This window comes from Manis pentadactyla, chromosome 10 (genome assembly GCF_030020395.1).
Source record: "Manis pentadactyla isolate mManPen7 chromosome 10, mManPen7.hap1, whole genome shotgun sequence".
Classification (NCBI taxonomy): Eukaryota; Metazoa; Chordata; class Mammalia; order Pholidota; family Manidae; genus Manis; species Manis pentadactyla.
The window spans coordinates 72,844,471-72,868,724 of record NC_080028.1 but is presented as its reverse complement, the minus strand read 5'-3'; the positions used below and the strand labels follow the sequence as shown (position 1 = coordinate 72,868,724).

Genomic DNA, 24,254 nt, shown 5'->3' with positions numbered 1-24,254 from the left:
AAATAGCACAAGCTGTGACTCAGAGAGATAGTTCACACTTACAGCTCTGCCACTAGGGCCTTAACATGCTCATGTCAACAGGAAGCAGAATCTATACTTAAGTAAACCACAATGACTCAGCTGTTAAATGCTCCCTTGCTCATTTGGCCTATTTGTTCTTTGGCATTGGGACCTTCAGAAAGTGTTCCCCTTCCTCAGTCTTGTTTTCTGAAACACAGATGTGATGGCTGGAGCTCCTGCAGCTATATTGGACCACAGGATCAACTTAAGAATAGAAGATTTGTGCAAAGATGGTAGAGAGCAAAAAAATGGTGTAAGAATATGGGTATAAACAAATTCATGGAACTGCTGTAATAGCCCTGAATGACCTACCTCTAAATTTCTATGAGAGAGAGAAAAATAAATGTCTATCTTGTTTAAACTGCTGTTATTTACATCTCCTTTATCTACACGGGCTTAAAACCTAATGAATTAAATTAAATTTATAATTTATATATATATATGTTATATTACTATCCGTTTTACAGATAATTAAATTTAATTAAATTCTTAAAGGAATTTTAATAATAAAGGTATCTTAATTATTACAGCTTTTCCCCCGTTATAACTTATAGCTACAAAAATAAAACCTATTAAAAAAAAAAAAAACACTGGGTACTGCAAGCTAAAAACAATCAATTAAGGTAATCAAAACTGACCCCTCCTCTAGCAAATCCTCAACAGCTCCACACAGGGATATGGTAAAAGGGAGGGAGCCCTCAGCTCACATAGGAGCACAAGACACAGTAGGGCTCCTGCTGGGCACCGAGACCTGTCCCCTCTCACCTGGACAAAGAAGTAGATGAGGCCCAGGGGGGGGATGATGACGGCAGCGATGGGAGTGGCCAGCAGGATGATGATGCAGGCACCAATGACACTGAACAGGGAGCCAATAAACATCTTGATGACCTGCGGGATCATCGAGTCCACCGTGTCCAGCTCCTTGGAGAAGCGGTTCACCAAGTTCCCGCTGGGAGTCCGTTCGAAGAAGCTCATGGGCGACCGGAGGACATTATGCAGCAGATCCAGGTGCAGGTGGCGGGAGGCGAAGATCCCCCCAATGGACACCATCATGGAGTAGCCAAACACCGTGACACCTACAAACACTCCCGTGTTAAACTCCATGAATGGCAGAGGCACTGAGCTGGGGGCAGGGATGAGCGGCCATGTGGATGAAATAGGCCTCAGCTCTCAGCTTGTAATAATAATGATGGTGGTGGTGGGTATTATTCATTGAGCACTCACTATATACTGAGCACTGTGCTGGAGTTTTATACTTACCTAATCCTTATGATGACTCCGTGTGTATGTTATATCACTACCCATCTTACAGATAAGGAAACTGAGGCTCGGGTGAATTCCTTTGCCCTCAATATACTCAACCAATCCCCGCTCCAGGTTCATGCACTTAATCTGTACACCATATTCCTCTGGACCATGCTGTGCAACAGAATTTCCTCGGATAATGAAAGTGCCCTGTATCTGCAGAGTCTAACATGGAAGCCACTAGCTCCATGTGGCTGCTGAGCACTTGGAATGTGTCTAGTGACCAAATAACTGAGATTTTAATTTTATTTAATTTTAATTACTTGAAATTCAAACAGCCACAGGTGGCCCGTGGCTACTACCAGAGTGGAAGCCCTGTCCCAGGACACAGTGCTGTGTGGGCCTGGGTACCAGCACACTCTCTTGGTGCTAAACCTTCTCTCAGTGATTTGGAGGCCACAGTCCTCTGCCCTATGGGGAGGTATTTGGGGACTGAGAAATTTAAGAAATCCTTGTCTGCTCTTCTGTTTTTCCTAAAAGCCACCTCCCAGAGATCATGAGGCATTTCTGGCTCCCGCAAACAAGCACGGTAGGACACTTGCTCGCTGCAGAGGTGATCTCAGAGGGATGGACAGGCTTGTATCTTGGCCTCCCTCATCAAGGGAAAAAAACCCGAGAGGCAGGAGCCAAAAATGACAGATTCTGGAGCCAGCAACTGCCAAACCCTGTCTCCACTGCCTACCAGTGGAGGGACTGCTCACAGGTCATTTTCATCCTCTCTCTGTACCTCAGCTTCCTCATCTGTAAAATGGGGACAATGATACCTCTATTGTAGCACTGTTGAATGGAAAGAGCAAGGTGCTTGGTGGACAGGAAGTACTCAAAAACATCAAATATGTATGCTTATTGTCTACACATCTGTATCATAGATGTTTAATGTACTTACATAAGCACAGATTCATACCATCTGTATGAGCTCCTAACACATAGCTCATGTGGCTCTGTAACTGAATGATTAAGAGTGGGGACTCCTGAGCCAGACTGCCTCATTCAATGCCAGCTCTGCCATGAATAAGCTGTGGGACTCGGGCAACTTACTTAACTTCTCTGGGCCTCAGTTACTGCATTATAAAATGGGGGAAATATTAGCTCCTGCCTCATGGGATTGCTGCAGAAATAAAATAAGTTAAAATAGATTCAGGTACTGAGAACAGAACCAGACACCATGTAAGTGCTCAGTAAACATTGGCTACCACCATTTACGCTGTCCTGTCCGTGTGTGCATATACCACAAGCAGGGCTGCTCAACATCTGGGCCCCTATTGACATGAAGGGCTAGAAAATTCTGTTGTGAGGGCAGTGCTATGTATTACAGGAGTTTTGGCATCATCCCTGGCCTCTAGATGCCAGCAGGGCCCACCTGCACCCTTAAGTTGTGATAACCATTAAGTATGTCCAGACATTGCTAAATATCCCCTGGGGGACAAAACTACCTGCACTGAGAAGCACTAAAACAAACTAATTCCCACCCTCAGACAGCAAATGAGACCTTACAGAAGTCCTATCACCCTGACAGGGCAACAAGGGGGCCTCTGATCCTCAACTTTCCTCATCTGTAAAATGGGCACATTGGAGCCCCCCTCCCTCCATCTCCTAGGGCCATATGAAAATGAGCATTCAAGAAATATTCATGCTATAAATATCTGAGTGTCTGCTATGTGTCTGTTCATGTGAATTTGGCTTGGTTTGGGGGTGGTCCACAAAACCCTGACAACTGGGGTTGGAATGGAAGACATGGAAGCAGTTCCAAGTGCCAAAATGAGGCGGGGCAGGGGAGGGTGGGCAGGGGCTGCCCCTACCTTGCAAAATGCCCAGGGCTCCATAGACGCTCAGCCGGACTTCCGTGCGCTGCTGGGTGCCGTTGACAATGGGGTCATCGGTCCAGAGGCTGAGCCAATAGTTAGAGGCCAGAGCGGCGACATGGTTACACAGGAAAAGGAAGATGCTCAGGAAGGACAGGAGGAGCCCGATCGCCTTCATGTAGTCCCAGTACACGGACAGCTTGACCTGCAGCCCGGGAGGGAAGGCGCATTAGAGGCCACACCTGCGGGACTCAGGGGCAGCCTCACGGAGCCTACGGCACGGGCCCTCAGCTATCTGATGGTCGGCAGCAAGGTCAAGGTCTCTGCCCTCCTGGAGCTTCCAGATGAGCGGCCAGGCAGGCTTTCATCACAGCATCGCCCAGATAAATGTTCTGCTACAGACAAGGGCTGGAAGCGGTTCATGAGTCCCTGAGAATATAAAACTGGGCATCCTGACCTCAGCCAGGGTGGTGGGTATTGAAGGTTTTCCTTGAGGAAGTGGCATCAGAGTTAACTAACCAGGTGCAAATGGAAAAAAGTCACTCCCGGTTGTGGGGGAAGCAGCCTGTGCAAAGGCCCTGAGGTAGGAGGGAACGAAGCAGGTTTGGGAACCGGAAGGAGGAAGGGAGGCTGTAGCAAGATGAAGCTACAGAACGGGCAGTGGCCAAACCACACAGGGCTGGGATTCCAACCTTTCCCACCAGGAAGCCATCAATGAGTCTGAAGCAGTCGGAAGGTGTGACCTGTGGCCCAGCAACCAAGACCCAGTGTCACCACTGCCCCATTTCCTCTGAACACTGAACACGAATCCCACACCATCTCAGTGGCTTCCCATCGCTTGGTGCCTGCTCAGCCTGTTCCCAGCTCCACTAGGTGAGAGTCGGGGGCTTCCTTCACTCCCAGAATCCCCGTGGAGCCCAGCATGGGGGCTAAATAATTACATGTAGCCACCCGAGGAGCGGCCTGAACACAAGAGACAGGGGACCATCTGCTGTAAGCCAGCCCCATGCCCAAACCCCGTGGCCTGGTTTCAACAAACTCCAGGTATCTTTCCTTGTGTGTGTGTGCTCATTTTCAATGCAAACTCCTCGTGCTAAATTTTGGGTCATAAAAATCATGTTTGATTTATAGTCTTGCTGGAAAATAACTGGTGAAAGATGAGAGGTCTGATCAATAACTGAGTGGTTCCTTTTGATTTCTGTTTTTCAAATCTCTGTTCTTCAAGCTGAACAGTGGGGAGAGGGGGCCCAGAATTAAGAACATGTTTATTTCACTGTCTGGCTTCATCATGCAGCCAGGCTTGCCCGCTGAGCTTGGAATTACTCTGCAGAGCTCAGGGACGTCTTCCTCAGGAGCTGGTCCAACTCTGGCAGGTCACAAGCCCCCTACACCCCCACCCCCACCTCTGGGTCTCTATTTCTCGTGCATGTAAAATGCAGGTAACACTGGACCCATCTCCTCTGGGTGGTGTGGGAATGAAACGAAGATTAAGTGGGCCTGGAGTCTGTGGCCCTTTCTTCTCTAGTCCTTGGCTCAGTCATGTCTCTGGCTCCCTGGAGGGTCAGCAAGAGCAAGGAGGGCAGATAGCCACCTCTGCTCCTGGCCAAGGTGTGAGGGCAAGATGAGGGAAGAAGCCAGGAACAGAGGGTCCTAGAAAATTCCGGAAGCACCCAGCAGGTCTGGGAGAACACTGCCTCAACATCACTTGTCCCTGTACCACCTTTCATGGCGTGGCTGTTTTTCTTTATCTGTGTACTTATTCTTTATACATTTTAAAACTCCATTATCTAGTTAAAAAAAAAAAATCACAATTATTTTTTAAAAATAGCTTTGGATCACTACCATAAATGGAAAACTATTGACACTTAGCAGACTAGATGATTGTAAAAAAAAAAGAAAGTCAAAATAAAACAAGAGTTTGAAACCAATGCCCCCTGTTACAGAGCAGTTAGTGATTGTTAGGGTTATGGACTTAAATGTTTGTGTCCCCCTGCAAATTCCTATGTTGAAATCCTAACCTCTCACGTGAGGGCATTAAGGCATGGGGCCTTTGGGAGGTGATCAGCTCATGAGGACGAGCCCTCGTATTGGGATTATATAAAATATAACGATAAAAGAGGCCCCAGAGAGCCCCCTCGCCGCTTTCTGAGGACACAGAGGGAAGATGGCAGTCTACAAACTTGGAGGTGGTAATCACAATGCCACACATGAACATCTATATAAACATATCAATGAACATGCTGTACGTCTAACACGTTATATGTCAATCATACCCAATTAAAAAAAATGAAAAACATTTCTTTCTCTCTATATAACATTTTTTAAGTCTTGAGTCTGTGACATCTTGAAACTGTCTTAGATGCAACTGAATCCATGGGGTAAGGAGCCCTGAATTAGAATACCCAGGTCACCAACAGCTAGCAGGAGCCCTCAGCTGCTCAAAGGAGGTTACAGGACAGCAGAGACTACAAATGCCAACCCTGGGGTCTGATGCCAGGGCTCATACCCAGCTCTGCCAGTCACTGGCTGCGATCTTGGGCAAGTCGGTAGATCTTCAGGCTCTCTGGCCTCGATGTCCTGTGTTGTAAGACACTACCTTTGTAGGCTCATTGTAAGGAAGACACAAGTTAACAAACCACAGCACCCAGCACCTGGTCGCACAGTGACACCGGCCCTCACCTGCCCTGTCTGAGCCTTGTCTCTCTCCATCAGCTTCCAGGTGTCCTCCTTGGCTCCAGCTTTCTGCAGCTCAGTGGCACTGTTGTGGTGCCGGCTGGTGTCCCCGCTGTAGGAGGAGTTGCTGAGCTGTCTGGAGAAAGCAAGGCATGCGGGTGTCAACCAAATGGAACCTTTGGGCAGGGTCGGTGACCATTCAGTCTTCTAATTTGATAAATGCAACCCAGAGAGGGGAAGGGTCTTGCCCCAGGACCCTGCCCAAGAACCATTCCTTTATGTAGGCATTACTCAAAAAGTATTTCTTGCCCTCTAGTGGTCATCAGCTTTATGCAGACCAGGACAGTCAAGGGGCCCAGTCCTCTCCTCCCAGAGGCAGTCCCTTTTCTGGGGACCTGTAGCCTTGGGGAATGACATGTGTGTGCACATGAGCACAGAGGAACTTCCCCTCTTAGCCATGGCTCAGACCCACAGAGGCCAAGGGGTGGGTGTGACTTCTGTCTTGGTCACTGATTCTCTCTACTGCCTCCATGGTTTGCATGCCTAAATGAAGCAAGCATGCAGCCAAAAAAGGACACTAATACAACCCCCGAGGAACTGAGTCTGCCAAGAGCCACATGAGATTGGCTGCAGATCCCTCCCCAGCCAAGCCTTCAGATGAGACGCCAGCCTGGATGACACTTGTGAGAGACCCTGAACAGAGCTGCCGACAAAGCCATGCTGACTCCCAAGCCACAGAAACTGCGAGACAACAAACCACTAAGTCTGGGGTAATTCGTTGCATAACAACTAACACGCCCAGTGTTCTGTTATGTTTTTGCCCAGTCCTCCCAGAGGTCATTCTCTCTGACAAGCTTCCCACCCTCACCTGCCCCTACATGTCAGGACCACCACAGGTACTGCCTTATCTCGGCTGTCTCAGCAAATTCTTAGAGAGCAGCAACCGTGGCTGACTATGCTGGCCACCTGCCTGAACCCTGGCAGGCCCCCCACCCTCCTTGTGTGACTGGGTGAGGCACTGTTCTAAGTGCTTTATACACGTATGCCTAGCTCATCACCTTGACAGGTGCACCCACAGAGAAGGAAGTATTTCCACCCATCTCATGTGAGAAAAATCTGAGTCTAGGAGGTACTGCGGGCAATGTGGACGGGCACTGCCTCATACCAATTCCCTTCCCAGCCCCACTGCTGTAAAATCCACCCTCCAAAATGGAAGTAACTCCAGGCAGCCCCAGCTTGCCCAACAAATGACTGCTGTTTACTGAGTGCTGCCAGAGCAAGACTCTACTCTCGGAGCCTCACATACACTATATTGCTAAGTTTTCCTACAGCCCTATGTGATTAGGTACGCCACACACCCTATTTGACAGATAACGAAACTAAGGCAAGGAGAGGTTAGGAACAAGGTCCACAGAATGCTACTCCTCCAAATACCCAACAGTCTATTCCAAAGCAGCTTCCTTTAAAGCAGCCAAGGATAGAACTCAGGAGCATTGGCTCAGAGACCAGACTTGGGTTCAAATCCAAGCTCAGCTTCTCTCTAGCCACGTGACTTGTGGAGAGTTCTGTCTGCTCACCTATAAAGATGGGAAGATGACAGTAACTACCTCCAGCTCCAACAGACTGTACAGGGCTGGCACTGTGCCTGGCTTCTAATGGCACATAAAACACACAGTCACTATTTTAAACCAAATGCTAGTTCTTAAAGTCTGAACATGCCAGGCCCTCGGAGTGACCTGAGCGAAAAGCCACACCATGTAGGGAACTCGAGTGTTGCAAGCAGACAGATAGTTAAAAAATCATGAGGCCCGTGCGAGCTGTGCCACTTGGCAGAGCAGTGCCAGGCTCCCTTTTGGGCCTCTGCCCTTGGGAAAGTGAGGTCCCCCAAGGATTGGGGGCAGGGGGCAGAAAGCCTACACCCTCCAAAGTCCCAGGGAGCTCAAGGCCTTTTTTGGTAGGCCGAGCCAAGCTGCTGGCACCCTTGTCCATCCTCTCCCCTGCCAGGCAGGGGCAGGACTGCAGTGCTGGAGGACCTGCAGGGATGGACCTCCCTCCCTCCCCTTACCTCTGCGGCTGCTTCCCCATGGCATCGCTCACCAGCATGCCATTCTCCATCTGCTTCACCTCCTTCCCTGGACCGCTGATGCCTGCTGACCCTGGCAGAAACAAGAGAAAGGGGGAATTGTCGTTTCAAGAGCCAGATGCCAAAACCAAAGACATTTTTGAAAACCTGTCACTTTGAGGAGGAGATGAAAGGTAACCCAGCCACCAGAAAGCTCTGAAAGCAAGACCTGCTTTGCTAAGGCCACATACTCCTGGCTCGGGTGCAGGAACCTATATGGGGCTGCCTTGGAGCAGGAATGGTGCTCTGGAACCACCTCAAGTGTCCCATCAGAGCAAGGTGCTGGGCCCAAGCAGGTGCCCTGTGCCAGCAACGACGTGTAGAATGCAGTTCCGCTGAAAGCACCTCAGCTGTGTGAAGCTGAGTCTACGGGCCCAGACTGCAGGGACCCAACAAGCGGGACGGGGCATAGCCCCCGGGGTCCCCAAGAATCCCAGGCGAGAGTGATGCTCATATAGCCAGTTCTGACCAGAGCATCAGCCAGCAGGAAGAGCCCTGAGCTCCGCCCACCCCCGCCCCTTGACAGAGGTTGACCCTGTGGTTGTCAGGTCACAGGGAGGCCCAGGGGGTCCTGGGTAGGAGGCATCTGGGGCAGTGCTATTTCCCCAGCAACAAGGAAGTATTCGTACCATCCCAGGAAGTATGCCTCCTACATCAACACTCACCACTGTGACCTTGATGACGGTGGCTAACATTTACGACCTGAGAACTGGCTGCTGTGCTGAAATATATTCTCCCCTTTACCTTTGCCAGCTACTCAGTGATGCATTATTATCACCCCCTTTTCTGCACTGACTTCCTCTTTGGTGCCAGGGAAGAGAGAAGCACAGTGTAGGGCTCCAAAGGGCCGAATCCAGGAGGATGGGAGGGGATGTGGGACAGAAGTTACAAAAGGGGTTAACTACGCGGCCAGCGGTGACAGGGTGACCCTGGAACATGCTGACACGACATAAATTAAGGCAGAATGAAAGAGGCAGACTCTCTAGATGACAGCGACGGGAAGAAGAGGAAGACTGTCAGGGGCAGGGGATCATTCCTGGTTGGGGTAGGAGCGCCGAGTCGGTGATCCTCAGCTTTGGCTATGAAAGAACCACTAGGGCTGTCCAATCCCTGCGTGACTCTGCTGGGGAGGCCAGGCCCTCGTGCTGGGTTAGAGCCCAGCCAGGGCGGAAGGGTTCTCTCACTTCCTCGCGGGCATACTGGGGAAGCAATAAACCTCTCTGAGCCTCGGCTTCCACATCTGCAAAATGAGAGTAACAACTGCACCTACCCTCATTAATGCGAGCATGCAAGTTGTGCACGGTGCTTGGCAAGTGAGACACGCCATAGCGGTGGTTACCATTACCTGTATTTTTTTAATGTGTTCTACAAACAATTCTAGGGTGCAGCCAGGATTGAGAATCACTGCTTTAACCACTTCCTTTAATGCCAGCATCTTTAAAAACAAAACAAAACAAAACAAAAACCCAAACCAGAAAGAAGAGTGGTAACAAGCAGAACTTTCTGTGCAGCTGCGTGCAGCCAGTGCTCACACACATGCACAGCACCGGGGCCCATGCCTGGCTTTGCCCATCTTCCTCTGTTCAGACCTGGGGAAGGTTGAAAACACTTGCACAGCAAGTGTCCTGGGGCAGCTGCTTCAGGAAGCCATTCTGTCCCACCTGCGTGCCCAGGCTCCCCCTGCCAAGGTACAACCAGCCAAAGGTCAGCCCTTCAGAACCTCCCCCAGGACTCTGAACCATCCATGACTCTGTAAGAATGGAAGACAACTCCAGTTGATCTGTCCTAGAGGAAACTGATTCCCAGGAGCCTCATTTCCTAATCCTGCATGTTCTGTTTGCCTTTGCTTGCTGAGCTACTTGGTACCCTTCCAGTACACACCCGTCATCTACGTGACAAGAGCGGGGCTTCCATGGCTTGCAAAAGAGCCCTTTGTCTGTGGCCACACACTGCTAGCTATGGAAGGCAGGAGGCATGGATCCCCTTCAGCTTCCGGTCCATGCCTTTCCATTACCAGAGGGAGCCGGGGCAGCCTTGCTCACTGAAATTCTGCTAGAAGACATCCCTCTTTTGGGTACCCAGAGCCACCTGCAGCCACTCCACCAGTGCTCACTGTGCCACACAGTTTTGGCCCGCCTTGATCTTGACCATGCCCAGGAGGTTATGGGTGAGACTGTAACAATCAAACTGTGGCCATTTGCTGTCTACTGTGTGCCAGTCATTTCATAAGCAGGATCTCCTTCATGGCAGCTGCTGGTCATGGTAGTCTGACATATGAAACAGTAAAGCTTAGCAGAGGTCACCCAGCTGATGGGTGAGCGATCTGGGGATTAGAACTATATCCCCAAGTGCTGACCGCAAAGCCTGACACATAGTACAGCCCAGTAAATGTTTGCTGGATGAATGGATTAACAATGGAAGAGGGTGGAAATACAGGCATTCAGGGGCCCTTCCCGGCATGCGGCAACAGGACAAATCCATCTACAGCCTCGTTCTAACTGATTCTAACCCCAATGTCACTGACCTTCCTCCTTGTCCACTACCTTGCAACCTGGGAATTCACAACATCTACAGAAGCATTAAGAACCAAGGCAGGACGCCCTCCCTATGCCTCCCTTAAATACCCAGAGGGGATGGATGTCTTAAGGGTCAGGGGCAAGGATGGCTGAGGGACCTGCCATGTTTGTGCCTCAGTTTCCCCATCCCGCATGTTCTGGGTGGATCCCCAACAAGCATGCTGAATGGAGCCAGACCTTTTCTCTGAAAGTTACAGCTATAAATGTTCAAACGTTGAGAGCTAGAAGAATACAGACCAACCTTCCATCTTCACGTCTGTTTTCATGGCGGCAGAGGGAAAGAAAGCATTATAGTGAAGGAGGGCAGGTGTGACAGCTGGAGCTGGCACGGGACTCAGCTCCAGCCCACAGCCTTTAGCTCTTCAAGGACAGAGAATCTTACTCTGAGCCAGCTACACATACAGCCGAGAGAAGGGGAGGAGAGGGTGACTTGGCTTGGGGTTCCCCTTGGCCCCTCCTAGGCTGGGGTGGGCACCCCTTCTCGGGGCTCTCCCAGCCCTGTAGGCTTGCCTCCATCACTGCATGGAGCACTAGGATGTCTAATTATTTTGTGGTTATTCCCCACCAGACTGTGAGTGCTTGGTAACACAGACCAGGTCTTATCCCCTGCTCTATTCCCAGCACCCATCTCATCAGATGGCCTGCTGGGGCTGCCTAGGACACACACTGCACAATCCAACGGGCACCACCCCCATAGTGGCTCAAGTACCAGGTGTCCCCGCAGCACACAGCAGGTGCTCTGCACACACCTTATGGGAGATGCACAGCTTATAGTGAACAGTCAAGTGAATAAGCAGAGATGACCTTTCAATGCTAGAAGGGGCACCACACTGGCCACTGCGGGGCCATCCAACAGCCTGGCATCCACAAGCTGGTTTCTAAACTAGCCCTGAAAGAAATGGGTAAAATTAGCTCTATTTTCTTCTAATCTGGGGTATCTGTGCAGCTGCAGTAATGTCCAAAGCTTACATAGGATATGCCTTAAGTGGTCAAGGCATAACCCAGTCATTCGCTTGTTTTAGCATGTTTCCTGAGCACTTACTCCGTGCCAGCCACGGTTCCCAGTCCTAGGGACACAGAGGTGACCAGAGAGCTCTCATGGAGGTTAAATTACGAGGGAGGGTTGGGGGTAGGAGAACGAGAGACAGTAAACAAAGCAGTGGATCCAGTATCTACCGTCAGGCACTGGTATGTGCTACAGAGGAAAATAAAGGAAGTGAGGGGAAAATGATGGTGGGAGAGGGGGATGCTATACAATAATAAGATTTTTTTTTTAAGCAAAGACAGAAAACTTGTGATCCAGTGAAGGTTCTTCTCGTGCTTAAGTATGAGGTACGGGGCTGGGAGGCTGAGAAGCCAGGCACCATCCTTGCCTTTGAACCACATAAGCACTGCCCAGGCCGTGTGTGCTCTGCGGGCCACTGGCCCTCAAAGCTGGCATCTCAGAGGCTTGCTGCTTTTTCTTGGGAAGATTCTGGAACTCTGCCTGAGCAAGGGCCAGCCGGCAAGCCTCTCCTGAGGAAAAAATCCAGTCAACGCCTTGTTTTTGACCAAAAACGGTATCGACCGGCAGCATCGCCTGACCCTGTCCCTCCCACATCAGCCCTCAAAGCTCTTCATACTCAAAAGGGGAAGAAACACGGCTGCTGAGGACAGTCCGAAGGAATGCACTGTCTGTACGATGGGCTCTCCAGCAGCTGGCCGGTGTTTATGACAGGTTTTTTGTAACATGGGGGGAGGGGAGGCTTATGACCTGACATGAAGAGAAAAAGGGCAGGGAGGGAGGGGGGGGGGCAGGAGAATTGATAGCCAGGGTGCCCAACGGGACCCTCCTCTTGGCAAAGAACAAGGCCTAGGAAAGAAAGGCAGGTGGGAAAGAGGCCAGAGTCCAACACAGCGCCCCTCTGGGTTGTGGGAGGGTGGGAGGCTGTTCCTTTGCGCTTCTCTGCAGTTTGCAATTGTCTATAATGAGTGCATTGATCCTATAAACAACAGAAATCAGCAAAGAATTTGAAAAAGGGGAAAAATGAGTCGTGAGGTTGAGAGACGGCTCAATCCAGGTTCTGGCCACACTGCTGGAACACAGGTCCTTCCCCGCAGGTGAAAAGGAAGACCTCCGGCAGGGTGAGGTCACAGGACAGCGGCACCCTCGGCTCTGCCAGCTTCCTGGCCGGATGATTTCCTGCGGTGGGGTGGGGGTGGGAGGGGGGTGGGGTGGGGACGGTGTGCTGGACATTGTAGGCTGTTCAGGGGCATCTCTGGTCTCTCCCAACCAGATATTTAGGGGCAACCCCACCCCCACCCCGGCAGAGACTCCAGACATTGCCAGTGTCCCCAAGGAGGCATGAACGTTCCCTGTTGACAAGCATGGCTCTAGGTTCCCAATAAAGAAACAGAGTAAATAAAAACGCATTTCACCTTATAGGTAGACAGGTTAATGAGTCAATTTGTAAATATCTCTGCCACCAAAACAAAAAAAGCTCCCTAGAAACCAGTATAATAAATAATCCCTGGGGGACGGGGGATCTGTACTCCCCATCCCAGGCCAAATTCCTGTTACCTCTCCCTTCCCCATCCTGATGAGAAAGAATCGCCCCCAAACCAAGCACCCACCCACTTTGGCCTGGGAGTTGCAAAAAAAAGACTTGATTAATCCAACATAGAAAAAAAGTTTACCTTTAGAGGAACTAAAAATGTGGTTCAAATAAACCCAAGGTCACTGGCACCCGAAGCTGGTTACAGCTGAGCAAGACTAGCCTCTGCTGCCAAGCCGTCCTGCTGGGGCCCCTCCTACAGGAGAGGCACAGAGAGAAGGCCACCCACTGTGATTTCAGACCCCCGGGCTGTGGGCTTCGGAGTCCCACCCAGTGAGAGGCTGGGTGGCTGACTTGGGGAAATGACCATAGTGGTGCGATGGCGGTGGATGGTATTTTCATTGCCAAATTAAGTGCTGACGTGCACAGAGAAAAAAATAAAAAATGGAATTAGCAGTATTCCGTGCTCTGCAAAAACCCTCTCTGGGTGTGCTGGCAGCCAGGGAGGAAGGGGAGGGAAAAACTCATGGGTGGCCAACAGCGCTTACAGGCATTCCCTATTCACCTGGACAGAAAGGGGAGCGAGAGACCTCATTCTGGGGAAAAGATTCAGTTAAACGTGTCGGGTTATTTTCACCTAACCGTAGCCAAGCAGGTCAGCGAAATACAGTGAATATGAGGTTGCCCCCACCCATCACATGACCTTGGCTGGAGAACCGGAGGTAGGAGACTTGCAACAAGAGGGATGCCGGCTGGACTTGAGGCAGCATCTTCCAACCACAAGAGCATAACACGTAGACTCATTTCAGACAGGGAGTTCAAAAGCTGAAGGGAGGGTCAGCTATCTCATGCTGGTGGAAAAAAACCTCTTTTCTTTAAACCCCTAGGGTTCCCTGCAGCACTATGCATAACAGCCAAAAAGTGGAAACATTTTGAATGTTCGTTAGTTGATGAACGAATAAATCATGGCACATCCGTACAATGGGATATTACTCAGCAATAAAAATAAATGAAGCTCTGACACAAGCTACCATCCAGATGAAAACATCACAGTGAGTGAAAGAAGCCAGTCAGCAAAGACGTATTCCAGGATCCCATGGGCTCCTTGGTATGACATGCCCAGGAGACACCAATCTAGAGGCAGAAAATAGGTTAGTGGTTGCCCGGCATGTGGGAGACAATGGGGAGCGAGCGCTGATGCACGAGGTTTTCCTGAGAGGTGATGAAAATGGTCTGAAACTGGCTGGAGTCGTGGTCCCCTGCAGCTCCCCCCCAGGCAGACCCAGAGAGCCCTGGAGGGGAAAGGGGCTGGAAACTCAGGGGCCACACCTGAGCTCCCAACCAGCCAGCGGCCACTGTGTGTCCTCGGACAAGCTGCTTCCTCTGGCTGACATTCAGTGGCTTCCCACTGATTTAGACCAAAACCTAAACTCCTCACCCTGAAGGCCCTGCGGGGTGATCCCTCACCTACCTCTTCTCCCACTGCCCCCGCTGCCCCCACAGTCTATCCACACTGGCCTCCTTTCTGTTCCTTAAACCCACTGACCTCACACCAGCCTATGAATGCTGCTGTTTCGTGTGTCAGAATGCTGTTTCCCAGATCTCCCCCTTGCTGGCCCCTTTCCATGCCAATGTCACCTCCCCAGAGAGGTTTTCTGGAACCACCCTGCCTGAACCTTCACTGTACCACCCCCATCACTCTGCACAATTTTCCTTCATAGCACTTAATGCCACATGAAGCCATCTTTGTTTATTGCTTTTCTCTCCCACTAGATTCTAAACTCCACAAGAGTAGGGATTTGACTCTATGTTGTTCACATCTGTCTCCCCAAACCTAGAACAGTATTCTTACGGCTGCTGAAGTCCTAACTCTGGTACCTCAGAACATGTCTGTATTTGGAGACAGGGTCTTTGCAGAGATAATTTGTTAAGAAGAGATCATATAGCTGGTGTCCTAATAAAAAAGGGATGTTTAGAGACAGACACACACAAAGAGAATGCTGTGAAAAGATGAAAGTAGAGCCTGGCATGGTGCTTCAGAAGCCCAGGAAAGCCAGAGACTGCCAGCAGCCCGTCAGCAAGCAGGGGAGAGGTGTGGCCCAGTTTCCCTCACCGCTTTAGAGGTATGAACCCTACCAACACCTTGATCTCAACTCCCGCCTCCAGAAAATGTGAGATAATACCGTACTCTTATTTAAGCCACTTAGGCTGTGGCACTTTGTAACAGTAGGCCCTAGGAAACTGATACAAGTACCTAACACACAGTAGATGCACAATAAACTTCTGCTGAATGACTAAATCAATGAATAGTAAATAGCTTTGTTAGTGATCAGCCCCATTCGCACAGCCTGCCCATTTCTGGAATAGAAGGTAAGTTTCTTTAAGCCTCAGTGTCCTCACCGGTGAACTGAGAATCATCATTCTGCCTCCTCATGAGTTGTGAGGAGGAATCAAGGAGATAATCCTGACAGAACAGAAGCCCTGTGAGTACCAATACCTAGCTTAGCTGTGCGCCTTCACACCACAGAGACTTCCATGACAACTCTGCCTGTGGGAATTGTGCAGCAGGGCAGCCCTGCAGCCTCCACCTCGAGGACAGTTTATCTGAGGCTTGTCTAGGGCCTAAGGATGTAACAAACACACCCCATGGGCTCAGGGAGCCTGTAATGAGCTCCTGGAAGGGGGAAGTCAGGATAGCACAGGTGACCTCTCTGTAGCTCCACTCTTTGTAGCAACAACTGAAACCAAAGCAGAAAAGGCATCAGATGATCTCTCCCCTCTCCTTGCTAACATGGGGCAAAACTGCAAGAAAGGATGTGAGTCGAGGATCCTTCCAGATGCCAGTCTGAGCGATGAAAACACAGCATGGCCTGAAAAGGGCTGCAAACCAATCCCTTGAATTTTAAGCCAACTGATAAGAGAGAACAGGATGCCCACAAGTCTTAGCACATTTGTTTTGAATAAGGACAGGGTGAGGACCCAGCATAGAATTCAAAGGGCGTCTCCAAAACTGCCCCGCCTACAGAGTCCTAAGCTGGGGGGACAGACTGAGCACAGTGGTTGGGAAGTGGGCAGGTCCATGTGGACCTGGCAGGTGCCGAGCGTGTGGGCGTACAAGAGGGGGGCCTTTCTCAGGGTCATAATGACAGCAGCTGTGGTCTACTGACCACCTCATGCCAGGAACCATGCCAAAGGCTCTATGTGATTTAGCACATCAAATATACAGCAGATGCCAGAGGATGGTTCGGTTATTACACTGCTTCGTCAGTGAGGAAACTGAGCCCCAGAAGGGCCTGAGGTCACACAGCCAGAAAGAGGAGTAGCTGGGGCCCAGCCTGCATGCTCAGCCACCACGCTTCACCTCATGACCCTTACATCTCTTGTGGATCACACCACCACTTCTCCCAGCCGCCTGAGAGACACGACTGTAAGTATCGGCATCCTCACTTTAGCCACAAGGATGCTGGAGCTCAGCAGGCCCAAAGCCATGTCAAAGGAAGTGCTGGGACTTGAGCTCAGGGCTGTTGACATGGACCCACTCCCAATTCAGCCCTGAAAGGGTTAAGACGGTCCTTCCAAATGGTCCCTGAGGGGGCCTGGCACAGCCCTGATGCACCACCTCCACGGGGCAGCTGGTGGGACGCTCAAGGACACCTGGGGACCCCACCGGGCCTCTTACCGCTGTCCTGCTCCTCCTGTTCCTGCTCACTGCTGGCATAGGTGCGCAGGAACTCCGCGAAGGTCCCGTCCCTGGCCAGCAGCTCCTGGTAGGATCCCATCTCCGAGATCTTGCCGCCACTCATGACGATGATGACATCCACCTGCGGCAGGTAGCGGATCCCGTGCGTGACCAGCAGCCGCGTCTGTGAGTGAAGTGGAGGTGGGGCCACGTCAGCACACCTGTGCGAGAGGGGACCCCCACCCCAACATCTACAACTCAAGTCAGAAGGCAAGGCACGCCTGGGATGAAGGTGAGCATGCAGAAACGTCCCCATCTGTGGGTGCCAGGAGCTGGGAGGCTAGGGGGACAGCAGGGAAGGAGACATTCCTGCTCCAGATTCCAGCGGCCCACATAAGACACAGTGTGTGCTGGACGTGAGCACACAGCAGCAAAGGAGAAGTTGCAATTTTAACAAGGGTGATGGGAAGGCTACTTCTGAACAAAAATCTGAAGGATGAGGGAGGGAAGCATGCAATGTGTGGATGAATAAAGGAATGTCCCAGAAACAATGGCTTTTTTTAAGTAATCCCCCACCCCGCCAAAAAAAACTACAGAATTCATACATGTGTACATTTTGTCTACTTATCTGAAAATTTGGGAGGACATTCATTCATTAGACTATTTACACTACTGGGCAAACTTTTCCTTAAAGCGCCAAAAGGTAAAAAGCTGGCACTTTATGGGCCCTCCAGTCGCTGTGGCAACTACTTAGCTAAGTCCCCTTGGGATGGCAACCATCCACCAGATATAAACAGATGGCCTGGCTGTATGCCCACAAAGCTAACTGTGGACCCTGCTGCTTTAATGTTATACAGTTTCCACATGTCACAAAATACTATTCTTCTTCAGATTTTTCTTAACCAGTTAAAAATGTACAGAGCATTCCTAGCTCAAGGGCCATACAAAAAAGGGGGCATCAAGACTGCTGGGCCCTGCTCTCAAGCAAGGAAGTTGGGGTACAGGATCAGGGAAGGGCCATTTTTCTTTAATATACTTTTATATACGCTTCGGTTTTGACACCATGGGCACATTATTATTTTGATAAATTCTATCTCCTATTTAAAAATCCTGTTTACATGGAATTTTTGTGGTGCATACAGGAATGTTCACAACAGGGTAAGTGGCATGTGACTGCTATCTACATATGGAGGGTGTGGTGACCTCATTAAAAGGACTATACTTGCAGCAAAAAGACATGGAAGAAATACAAAAATCTCTAAGCAGCAGGATTATGTATAACTGCTTTTGGTTTTTTTCTTTTTCATATTTTTCTGCCTCTGTTATTCCCATGGGCATTTTTTTTTTTAATCAAAGAGTGAAAAAAAAAAAAAAAGAACCAGTTCCCCCCCACTCCCATCCTGTAACTCCCCTAAAAAAAAAATAATAATAATAATAATAACAGTAAGAGGACAAGAAACATTTCCTGTCATGTTAAGATGTTCTGGCAGTTTTCCTGCTTCAAACCTTTGTCCCTCAGCAGGGAGGGGGTGCTGCCTGCTCAGACACAGAGGATTTTGGGGCAGGATTTCCCTCTGCAAAACCACTCCCATTATTAAATAAGAGGGGCCTCCTTTGGCCAAATGGAGGCAATGACTTCAAGCGAGAGCTGAGGAATTCCCCCTATAAAGACAAGAGCAGGAAGGCTTCCAAGGGAAGCATTAGAAATGTTAAGTCCAATTAAAAAAAAAAATTCTGGGACATGAAAGATTCCCAGAGGGAACACACCCTAACTTAACCCAAGAACAAGACAGCCGGAGCTCCGCGCCCTGCCCCAGTACAGGTACCTTGCTCTTCAGCAGCCCCCTGGGGCCAATCACATTTTCAAATATGTGTTTCCCCACATGGGCATCCACTGCCGAGAGGGGATCATCGAGGAGGTAGATGTCGGAGTCGCAGTACACGGCCCGGGCCAAGCTCACGCGTTGCTTCTGGCCCCCAGACAGGTTCATGCCCTGGAGAGAAACCCAGCAGAGGGGTCTAAGAAGCCCTTCCTGAGAAGCTGTGAGACTCAAGACATGCAGAGAGGCAGAGAGGGAGACCCACTCAGGAGGCAGCAGCCCCAGGCCACAGGCCCTGCAGGGCCACATCCACCGCTTCCTATCTAAGCGGGCAGCAGAGGCGTGGGACCACACCTGTGCAAATGCAGGTTCAGGTCCCTGCACGGGGTTTAGCTTCAACTGTTGAATAAAGAAAGAAAATACAGGCACCCTATAAAGTGCCAAGCACAGCCTGGCACACCGTGGGCATTCAGCAAAGGGTTGGCACCAAATGATGCTGGCTATGGGCAAGCCTCCTGATCTTTGAGTCTGTGGAAGAAGGAGAGGATGTGGTAATGATATTAAGAGCTAACACTTTTGGGGGAGCTTATTCTGGATCTATTGCTCACTGTAGAAGCAGTGTACAGTAGAGGCAGGCCGTATCATAGGGCACCACTTTCTGACTCACACCAGGGCACTACACGGACCACACAGCGGCAGCCCTGGCCCTCCCAGGACGGATCACCCAGTTGCTTCCACATTGGGCTGGGGAATCAAAGGGACACCCACTGGGTTAACTGCCCAGCCTCTCCCGAGAGACACCCACCCGCCACTCCAGGTACCGAGGTGGGTCCTGGTTCTTTTCGATGGTCCCTCTGGCCACAGCTCTTTAGCCCAGGGGCAGACACCAGACCCAAGCTCAGCCAAACATATGCTTTCCCTCCAGAAAGAGTTAGGAGTCTCCAAGTGGCAGAGAGACATTAGTTTAAAAAAAAAAAGCTGGTGTGCAGAAAACTAGAGATGAAAAACAGAGGAGGAACCAGGTTCTCAGTCTGGGGAGCCCCCGTTACATTCCAGCCCTTGGGTTCCACACAACCCATTAAACTCAGTTCTCATTTTCTACTTATGCTAGCTCAGGCTCCTTTGCTATCTGCAATCCCAGAGAGCCCTGCAAATGTTTTTCCTTTCCAAGGAGCTGAAGATTGCTGTCAAATAAAAGATGCTGTTCACCAGCCAAGAAAGTGACCAAAAGTCAATGGCTTGTGACTAAAAACAGAAATGGAAAGCTCCTTGGTGCTGCAGTCAAAAACTGAACCTGCCGTGCACCTCCGAGCGCATGCCACATAACCACCAGGGGGCGCTAGAGCAAGACGGCCACCAGAGGGAGCAGCATTTGCAAACGCCCAGAGGTGGGAAGGGGCTCAGGCCTTGAGCTTCTCTGTGCCTCTTTCTCAACCACTAAATGAGGATAACACTAAACCCCATCTCATGGGCTTGCTATGAGGACAAAATACATGTAAAGTGCTTAGCATAGCGCCTGGCCAGAATGAAATAGTACCTGAGCCAGAACCACAGCCTAGAGCCAAGCTCAGCTCGCCTGCAACATGGAACAGAGCCACCCAGCTGAGCTAAGTCTGGGTCGGCCAATCACAGTCAACTCACACACCCACAAATAGGAGAGTGTTTAACATCTTCAGCCAGCGAGGTTACACAGCAACAGCTGACTGATACAGGAGCTCATGGTGAAGCCATACTGACCTTCTCACCAATCTCTGTCCGGTCCCCACTGGGCAGGATTTCCAGATCTGGGAGGAGGGCACAGGCTTCTATTATAGTCTTATAATGCTGTTCCTGTAGTTGGCGTCCAAAAAGGATGTTTTCTCGGAGGGAATCATTCTGAATCCAGGCTTGCTGGGGGACATACGCCACTGAGCCCTAGATGGCAAACAGAAGACAAACTTGGTTAACAAGACAGCATCCACCGGGAGAACCCTACTTCCTAAGACACTTTTATCATACCTACTGTTTCAGTGAGAGGGAAAGTGAGTCACCGAGGCCTCTGGGGTGCCAGAACTGGGATCAGAACCCATACCAGGTTAGTCGCTGACTCTAATACCAGGAGTTTAAGAGCTAAAATCCTCACTGGTGAGATTATAGTTAAGTATTTATTAAATATTCACTGAATGTCTCCAGTGGCAAAAATAACCTCCTGCCTCCCAAGAATGGGAAGTCCCAGACATGAATAACAATAATTATTTGATTATGCTTGTGGTAAATACTAAAAGAGAAAAATATATGATGCCTTTAAAAAAAGTCCTTTAAAGGGGAAAACCTAGCTGTGGGACATCAGGGAAGGATGCATCGAAGACATTTTCTTGATGAGAGTTATGTTGTTTTCTGTCCACATGATGTAAGGTGTTAAGAATGGCATGAGAGGAAGGACTAGGGTGATGGTATGTCTTATGTATGTTAGTAATTTTTTTAAATGCAAAGCACAGACCAACAGTTGAGGATAAGTTGGTCTGACAAAAAGAAATGGGAAAAGCATTGCCGTCAGAGGGAACAGCATGTGCAAAGCCCTTAAGATGAGAAGAATTTGGCATGTTTGAGGAACAGGAAGGGAAGGGTGGTCTGACAGGAACATCATGGCAAGGGAAAAGCAAACAGGAAGAAGCTGGAGGTCTGTAAAGGCCAGCTCACACCAGGCTAGAGGTCCTGGTGATGAGTATGGGCTTCACTAGAAGGGCAATGGGGGCCACTGAAGATTCTGAAATAAGGGAATTCTAGGGGGACAAGGATGGGAGTGGAAATAGGTATTCCAACTCTTACTCTTCATTCTCAGATAACTAAATTGCTGATTCTAATACCCTACAAGAGGCTCACATGTCACAAAGCCTCACCATAAATCCCACAGATAATTCAGAGATGGTATGCACAAGCCCCACCAACCTAAATGTTTGGAACAAATAAATATTTTAAACACATTTCTAGCACTCCCCTTACCAAAGCAACATAGCCAGTCACAAACAGATCTGCAACCTCGGCACACCAAATATTTAGTGCACCCTCAACCTCCAGATCCAGCATTTCTGCATTTCTTTTTACTTTAAAACAGTGGTTCTCAACTGGGGGCAATTTTGTCCTCAGGGGACATTGGACAGTGTCTAGAGACTTTTGGTTGTCACAACTAAAGACTGCTGCTGGCATCTGGATGTTTAGTTGCTGCTAAACACCCTGTCATGTGCAGGGCAGCCCCTCCAACAGCAGAGAATTATTTGGTCCAAAATGTCAATAGTGCTGCGGTTGTAGAAACCCAGGGTTAATGAAACACAATGCAGTGTGGATCCTACCATGATTTGTAATTTTTTTTCCATTAACCTAGCTCACATTTGCCCATTAATCTTACTTTATAACATGTACTTGAAAGTAATGACAGAGTATTTCTTAAATCAACAGCTAAATGTCATTAGTTTGAACCCAACTATTGTAATGTACCTTTCTACTAATGCCTACTAGGCTAAAGGACATCATATAAACAACAGAGAAAGACTTCTGCTCCAAAATAAAAACGATAGCAGAAACCAGGACCCCCAAAAGTAGATTATAAAAAGACGGTAATTCTGGGGACCCAAACACTTGTGGCACAGACCAAAAAGAGGCATGAGCAAATATGTGTGGGCCACGCTGAGTTAGCCAAAGTTAAATAGGTTGTTTTCAATGTTTATTTCAAGCGTCCAAGAGGGAAGGAATCAGAGAATGCTTTTTTCCCTTGTCTGAGCCCAGGACTCTTTTCTTCCCCAAACGTCCAGCAAGGTGAATTTGCTGCAGAGCACACTCCAGGAAACACTGGTGTCCACAAATCATGAAGGGAAGTTTCCTCCCCTGGCGAGAGGCCTTTTATGAGGAATGAGCTAAATGCTGAACAAGGCTCTTGATTTCTAATGGGACTCATTTGTCCTGTAAGCAGCATCTTCAACTCTCTCTTAAGGAATCTTCCAACTTAGTTCAAAGTACACTGCATGTTTAAAAGCAGTAAAAACTGCAGTCTTCCTTTTAAGACTTCCATCTTAGGAATTCAACGAACACTCAGAATTCAAACAGTTCCCTTAAAAGGAATTCTCTGAGAAAATATTCCAACGAAATAAATCAAAACATTTTAAAGTTTTGTTACATTGATAAACACACAGAGATACACAGAGAGGACCAGATAGAGAACAAACAAGCCAGAAAGACTCATACATAAAGACCACGAGACGCAGACCAAGAGACACAGGTGGGGAGAGATGGCGAGTGGAACTAGGAGCATGCATGTGCTTACTAAATACTGAGTGCCTACTGCATACCGAGCACTTTTCTTGGTGTTGGGATACAGCAGGAAATAAATGATACCAAATCTTGCCTTGCAGGATGGCACTGAGGAGAAGAGGAAGAATAAGAAAGACAGAGCAGGAGGAGAGACCTCTCAAGCACTGGGACCATCAGAGAAGAAAACACTGCATTTGCCCATCCTCTCAGGCCGTCAGCAACCCCAATGCCCCTGCCCTCATCCTACCTTAATAGCCACATGCCCCTCCACCTTGTCCATCTCGGCCAAGAGCGCAGAGAGCAGGGATGACTTTCCACAGCCCACCTGGCCTACCACGGCCACCAAGGAACCTTCCGGAACAGAGAAGGTGATGCTGAAACGACACAACACACCCTGCCTCAACCATGCTCTCACCTGAACTGATGGCCTGGCGCACTCCAGCTGGGTTTCCCTGAGTGGAACGGGGTGGAAGCTGGGTCCCAGCCTTTCTACTGCCCAGCACAGTCCAGGGGACAGTGTCAGAGGGCTGTCCATGAGCAGGGGACAGGCGCTGGGAGGCCAACACAGCTGAGAAAACAGAGCAGCGGACACCTGGGGAAAGGGCCATGGTAAGGGAGCCTGACGGGGTTGGGGCAGCAGCTCTGTCTAGGGGCACAGAGTGGGCGTCCTGCGGGAGAGGATGGCTCAAAATGACCTCTGCTGGAAGGGAGCGCCTGCACCAGGCAGACGCTTGTGAACAGCTTGAGAAAAGACCTGAGGGGGTGACCTAACAGGTGTGAGCAGGGAGCCCATGACACAAGATGAGGCCGCAGGGAGGAGGCCAGGCCCCAGAGAACCTCAAAAGACCCTGTGCTAAGATGCTAGAGCTTCACTGCTGGGAGCCAGGAGGGGTCTGAGGCAGGGCCTGACATGGGACGATCTGAGTTCTGGGAGTTTTGGAAATGCGTCTCTACAGAAATCACCTAAGCAAACAACGGTAAGCCGAGTACAAATTAGCTCAATGTTCTGCTAGTGAGAATGGCTGTCAGGGAACCGTGGGACAGCTGCTCACTGCTCCCACTGTCGACAGCAAAGTCAGAGCTCTGGTGCTTTCCACGCCCCAGGGCAGGGCAGGCAAGGCTGCTGGGGCCTCACTGGGGGTACCTGCCCGGCTGTGCTTTTCAGCTGCTACTCTCATCATGTCCACATACAAGTGCGAATGCCATTACACTTGGCTGTCATTGTTTAATTCTCACGCACCTGCTGTGACATCACAGGCTTATGGGGCCGGGTACAAACAGGAAGCCCTGTGAGGCAGCCCCTGTGATCGTCCAGATGAAAATGGAATATTTTTATAGGTTGAGGAGAGAAAAGGTTTGGTTGGAGAAAGGATTTGGTGGGGAGGGTGCCTAGAACAAG

General features: G+C 49.8%; 1 protein-coding gene across 2 annotated transcripts in view; it reads right to left on the bottom strand.

Moving 5' to 3' along the window:
- ABCC1 (ATP binding cassette subfamily C member 1) overlaps positions 1-24,254 on the bottom strand; it is a 121,602-nt gene that overhangs the window by 13,169 nt on the left and 84,179 nt on the right. For both annotated transcript variants that reach the window (XM_036917918.2, XM_036917917.2), the window contains exons 16-23: positions 23,103-23,229; positions 20,309-20,485; positions 18,578-18,745; positions 16,752-16,935; positions 7,906-7,996; positions 5,847-5,976; positions 3,165-3,372; positions 826-1,136 (exon numbers count right to left, since the gene is read on the bottom strand). In XM_036917918.2, the coding sequence (XP_036773813.2) occupies positions 826-1,136; positions 3,165-3,372; positions 5,847-5,976; positions 7,906-7,996; positions 16,752-16,935; positions 18,578-18,745; positions 20,309-20,485; positions 23,103-23,229 (1,396 nt within the window). The remainder of the gene's footprint in view (positions 1-825; positions 1,137-3,164; positions 3,373-5,846; positions 5,977-7,905; positions 7,997-16,751; positions 16,936-18,577; positions 18,746-20,308; positions 20,486-23,102; positions 23,230-24,254) is intronic.